General features: G+C 40.9%; 2 protein-coding genes across 2 annotated transcripts; both read right to left on the bottom strand.

Annotated features, from left to right (window-relative positions):
- Positions 1–292: 292 nt before the first annotated feature.
- Positions 293–4166, bottom strand: LOC125861468 (uncharacterized). Its single transcript, XM_049541357.1, has 10 exons — positions 3998–4166; positions 3459–3814; positions 3162–3367; positions 2692–2789; positions 2457–2601; positions 1948–2372; positions 1382–1815; positions 763–900; positions 639–667; positions 293–398 (listed from the first exon to the last, which is right to left on the bottom strand). Exons 1-10 carry the CDS (start codon positions 4164–4166, stop codon positions 293–295), a joined length of 2106 nt encoding a protein of 701 aa, XP_049397314.1.
- Positions 4167–4656: 490 nt separating this feature from the next.
- LOC125861467 (uncharacterized) lies at positions 4657–5115 on the bottom strand. Its single transcript, XM_049541356.1, has one exon. The coding sequence runs from the start codon at positions 5113–5115 to the stop codon at positions 4657–4659; it is 459 nt and encodes a 152-aa protein (XP_049397313.1).
- Positions 5116–5864: the final 749 nt, after the last annotated feature.

Raw genomic sequence — 5864 nt, 5'->3', positions numbered from 1 at the left:
GGGAAAATTCTAGGTGTCATCACACATGGTTCACGGTAAGCTCGTCACACAAGAAATTTCTACCAATGTCAAACAAGACTTCACACTTTCGCTAGTGTGCAATGCTCATCACAAGAGACTCATTCGATAACCGGCTAATCACAATGAGATGCAAAAAGTTCACATATTGCCTATGCAACTTCATTTGGCCTCATCATAGCCACACATTCATTTTCGTTCGATTATGAGCACTATTCAAGTCATCGGTATTGATCAAGACCGATACTCAAATTTGCAAAGAGAACAACTACAATTAAACGCAATCCAGAGGATCCAAGAACGCAAAGGAATTCACTGACCAAGTGCCACCCCCACCGAAAGCATTCAACATTGTCGCCAATGTGATTAGAGAATGGACACTACCACAAATAAAAAAAACAAAAATAAAATAATAAAAGAAAACTAGCAAATAAAGATAAAATTCTAGTATGTAAACATGTAGAGCAAGGTGACAAAGAATCTTCACTTAGTGCCCAGTCGGCGAGATAATGAACCAGTCGCGAAATGATTTGGCGGTGCGCCCAAGGAGCGGTATCTTGCCCTTATTCCCAGTGTGTGACACTCAAAAAGGGTAAGTCGGCGGAGATGCAGAAGGTTACCGAACAGGTCGACGAATCGCATAATGGACCTGGAACATCACCGAACAATCACTGAATTATGTTGGCAGCGCTGAAGTAGAAAGGGCGAGAAAAATCGGGTCGCCTAAGCACATCGGTGATTCACCGAGTGATACAGGTCTCTTGCCGAATATTCCAAAATCTCAGGCCCTTCTTTGCGATCCATAAGGCGGGCTAAGTCATACTCGCCAAACGACTTTAGCAAATCGTCGATAGCATCTTCTTCTCGCATAATATCTTTCACCTGCAAAATCAACACACATTAGTTAAAACACTAATAATTGGGTTGCCTCCCAATAAGTGCCTTATTTAACGTCGTGACACGACGTGGAAATGCTCTCAGGCATCTTCCAGGTACACCATCTCAATTAGAGAGATCTCTTGGCACTCGCCAAAGTGTAACTTCAAATGTTGCCTATTCACCTTAAATGCAGGTCCTTTTTGACCTTCAACTTTGATGGCACTATTTGTGAACACTCATGTCACTCTAAATGGTCCTGACCATTGGACTTGATCTTTTCTGGAAAGAGTCGAAGTCGAGAGTTGTATAGTAACACCCAATCTCCCACTCTGAACTCCCTCATAAGGATTTTAGCATCATGCCATTTCTTCATCTTTTCCTTGTAAAGGGATGAGCTTTCATAAGCTTTGAACCTAAATTCGTCCAACTCATTTATTTGCTCTATTCTCTCTTTTGAAGCCTTTGTCTAGTCCAGATTTAGAGCCTTCAATGCCCATAATGCTTTGTGTTCCAATTCAACAGGTAGATGGCAAGACTTACCAAAAACTAGTTGATACAGAGACATACCGATTGGTGTTGTGTATGCGGTACGATACGCCCATAGTGTGTCATCAAGCTTTCGAGACCAATTAGTCCTATTAGCATTCACTGTCTTGGCCAAGATGCTCTTGATCTCCCGGTTTGACACTTCAACTTGGCCGTTTGTTTGGGGTTGATACAGAGTTGTTACTTTGTGTTTCACTATATACTTTCTCAATGCGGATGAGAACCACTTATTGCAAAAGTAGGATCCACCAGCACTAATGATAGCTCGAGGAGTACCAAATCTATCAAAGCTATAGTGTTTCAGGAATTGAACAACACTTTTCCCTTCATTGTTTGGAAGTGCAATAGCTTCCACCCATTTAGAAACATAATCTACAGCCACCAAGATATACTTATTACCAAACAAACTCACAAATGGACCCATGAAATCTGTTCCCTAAACATCAAATAGTTCAACTTCTAAAATGTGGGTAAGGGGTAACTCGTGTCTTTTGGACACTCCACCTTGCTTTTGACACTGAGTGCACTTCTTAACAAATTCATGCACATCTTTGTAGAGGGATGGCCAGTAGTAGCCACTTTGGAGAAATTTAGCAGCTGTACGCACACCACTATGATGACCCCCAACCGGTGAAGCATGACAACCATGGAGAATTTCTATGGCTTCTTCTTCCGGAACACACCTTCTAATGATATGGTTTGCACACTCTCTAAATAAATATGGTTCATCCCAAAAGTAATTTTTAACACCGAACATGAACCTCTTTTGTTGGTAGAAGTTCAGTTCATCCATCATTAATCCACACACTACGCAATTGGCAAAATCAGCATACCAATGAGGTTGTTTGAGAGTTACTGCGAACACTTGTTCATCGAGAAAATAATCATTTATGTCAATCTCAAGCTCGTCATTCTCCTTGCCTTCTAATCTTCATAAGTGGTCAGCCACCTTATTTTCACAACCTCTCCTATCTTTGACCTCAAAGTCGAATTCTTGCAATAGTAGCACCCACCTTATCAATCTTGGTTTGTCATCCTTCTTTGCCATTAGGTAACGTAGTGCATCATGATTAGTGTGAACAACCACTTTAGCACCTAGCAAGTATGCTCGAAATTTCTCAAATGCATAGACTACCGCAAGCAACTCTTGTCCAGTAACTGTATAGTTATGTTAAGCACTGTTTAGAGTCTTGCTCCTGTAGTAAATTGGGTGAAATAGTTTGTTGCATTTTTGCCCCAGCACCACACCCAATGCCGTTCCACTTGCGTCACACATTACTTCAAAAGATTCTGACCAATCAGGACTAATGATGACCGGGGTGGATACCAATTTCTCCTTCAAACACCTGAAAGCCACCATACAAACATCATCAAATTGGAATTTCACCTCTTTCTCTAAGTGTTTGCATAGAGGATGTGCAATCTTTGAGAAGTCTTTGATGAATCTCAGGTAAAATCCAGCATATCCCAAGAAACTACGAACCCCCTTTACCGAAATTGGTGGTGGTAATTTCTCAATCACTTCAGTCTTCATTTTATCAACCTCCACCCCTTTAGCGACACTTTGTGACCAAGTATTATACCTTCTTTAACCATGAAGTGACATTTTCCCAGTTGAGGACTAAGTTTTTCTCCACATATCTTTGGATAACTTGTTCGAAGTGCTCTAAACACGCCTCAAAAGTGTCACCCACCACTGAGAAGTCATCCATAAATACCTCCATTGAATCCTCCACCATGTCAGCAAAAATAGATAACATGCAACGTTAGAATGTTGCTGGAGCATTGCATAAGCCGAATGGCATCCTTTTAAAGGAAAAAGTCCCATAAGGGCATGTGAAAGTGGTTTTCTATTGGTCTTCTGGAGCAATGGAGATTTGGTTGTAACTTGAATACCCATCCAAAAAGCAATACCAACCTCTCTCTGAGAGTCGATCAAGCATTTGATCCATGAAAGACATGGGAAAATGATCTTTTTCAGTCCATAAATTTAAGTTTCAGTAATCCATGCATACGCTCCATCCGGTCACCAGTCTCATAGCTACAAGCTCCCCCTTTTTATTTGGAACCACTGTGATACCTCCCTTTTTCGGTACACATTGTACCGGGCTTACCCATTTGCTATCCGCAATAGGGTAGATCACACCTGCATCCAACCACTCTATTATCTCCTTTTTCACTACCTCTTGCATCGGTGGGTTCAATCTCCGCTGATGTTCAACGCTCTGTTTACACTCACTATCAATCTTAATTTTGTGAGTGCAAATACCGGGAGGATTGCTTACTATGTCAGCGATCGTCCAACCTATAACTTTAATATGCCTTCTCAACACCTCAAGGAGCAATTTTATCTGCAATTCAAGCAAGTCAGCTGCAATGATTACCAGTAAGGTGTTATTTGCACTCAAGAAGGCATATCAGAGATGGCAGAAAGGTACTTTCAACTCCAAATTTGGTGGTTCTTCTGTTGATGGCTTTGCGGGACGACTCTCTCGATTCTTTAGATCGATGTCCAACTTCAATGGAGTCTTTGAATACCCCCCCCCCCCCAAACCTGAAAGAGCAGCTACAACCTCTTCATTGCCTTGAATTTCGAATTCATCATAGTTAGCAAGCACAACGTCAAGTGGTTCACTCATACACATCAAATGGCTTACACTAACCACCGCTTCATCAATAACATCAACAGTGGAGACCACGTGAATATCACTTGGGTGTTTCATTAACTTACATACATTGAAGGTCACTTCATCTTCATTCACTCAAATCTTCAATTCTCCGCTTTCAACATCCACCAATGCTCTCCCGGTTGTTAAGAATGGCCTTCCCGAAATGATGAAACTTTCAGCATCTATTTCGCAATCGAGAATGAAAAAATCAGCCGGGAAAATGAATCGGTGAGCCTTTACCAAGATGTCATTTAGTATCCCCATGGGATGTTTAATTGATCGGTCAGCCATCAAGAGTCTCATTGTTGTGGCTTTTGGTTCCCCCAACCCAAGTTGTTTATAGATCACATATGGAATTAGGTTCATGCTTGCTCCCAAATCGCATAGGGCTTTAGCAAATTGGAGCATTCCAATAGTGCAAGGGATGGTAAATGCTCCGATATCTTCTATCTTTTTGATCAGCTCCTTAGTCATGATTGCACTACAACTATGAGAAACTTCAATTGTCTCAAAATCCAACTCCTTTTCTTTGTGACTAACTCCTTCATAAACTTGGTATTTCCAACAATGCTTCCACAAAGGAGAGATTAATTGATAATGTCTTGAACACCGATAAGAACTTCTTGAATTTATCATCCTCATTCTTCTTCTTTAGTCGTTGGGGAAATGGGGGAGATATTTTGGGTAAAGGTTGCATAACTTTTGGGATTGGAATATGTTGCTCCATTTCTCTTTGTGGTTGTTTGGCAATGCTTTGATGGATAAGTGTCTCTTCTTCCTCCATGCCTTTATCTTCTTCATTAGTTTGAGCTTCTTCATTTCTCGTCACATTACCTATTACTACCTTTCCACTATGAGTAACCACAACCAGCCCTTTATCGTCATTTTCTATTGTCATATTTGGTAATTGTGTTGAAAGTAAACTCAATTGAGCTTCATGTATCTTGATGGCATCTGCATGAGAGTTCACTTTACTGTTTAATGATGAAAAATCATCTTTCATCCCCTTCAACAAATCATCCGAACCTTCAACTTTATCAAGTATGAGTGACAACAAATCATTCACCCGGGGACTACTTGCACTCCCTTTCGATTTTGGGCTCTCACTCAAGTGAGTGTGGTTCTATTCATGGTCATCTTCCTTTCTCCAATAATCACTTTGCTCAGCCCAATCTTGATAGTATCTCCTTTTCTCTTCCCCCTTGTGATAGTTCCAACCTTGATTGCCACCTCGCTGCAAATAGCGTGGGTGGAAATCCTCCTCATATCTCTTGGAGTTCCAACCTTGATTCTCCCTCGGCTTTGAATAACCTGAGGAAGAACCCTTCTCAACTCTAAACACTCCACTTACCCCCTTTGGTTTTTTCCGAATTCCTCATCATATACTCTTGCAAAAGCTCCATTTGGGTAAACATTTTCTTGATGTTTGCAACTCTTTATCTTTCCTTATCAAGTTGTTCTTGCGTCATTCTAAAACAAAAAGGAGAGACTTGTTCCACATGAGTGTACAAAGGTTGATTTATTTTCGTCATGTCGTCAAAAAGAAATGAAGCCACCTCAAATGATTGTAAAATTATTCCCCCTCGTACCAATTGATCGCCACTCCTTTATTAACCGAATCATGACTCCGGTAAAAATATTGGAGAAGCAAATCGTTTGGTAGCCCATGAGTTGGGCATTTAAGTAAGAGTTTCTTAAACCTCATCCACGTTTCATGGATGGGTTCCCCCTTCCATCGCTTGAAACCTTGAA

This window comes from Solanum stenotomum, chromosome 4 (assembly GCF_019186545.1).
Source record: "Solanum stenotomum isolate F172 chromosome 4, ASM1918654v1, whole genome shotgun sequence".
In the NCBI taxonomy this organism is placed as follows: Eukaryota; Viridiplantae; Streptophyta; class Magnoliopsida; order Solanales; family Solanaceae; genus Solanum; species Solanum stenotomum.
This window is presented reverse-complemented; position numbering and strand designations above follow the sequence as displayed.

What these genes read in the sequence shown, in the direction of transcription:
- LOC125861468 (XM_049541357.1), bottom strand. Translation starts at nt 4,166, where the DNA reads ATGAAACACCCAAGTGATATTCACGTGGTCTCCACTGTTGATGTTATT. An exon ending in GGTTGTAGCTGCTCTTTCAG is followed by an intron (nt 3,815 to 3,997) that starts GTTTGGGGGGGG and finishes TAATCATTGCAG; the next exon opens with CTGACTTGCTTGAATTGCAG. An exon ending in CAAGAGACCTGTATCACTCG is followed by an intron (nt 668 to 762) that starts GTGAATCACCGA and finishes GTGATGTTCCAG; the next exon opens with GTCCATTATGCGATTCGTCG.
- LOC125861467 (XM_049541356.1), bottom strand. Translation starts at nt 5,115, where the DNA reads ATGAAAGATGATTTTTCATCATTAAACAGTAAAGTGAACTCTCATGCA.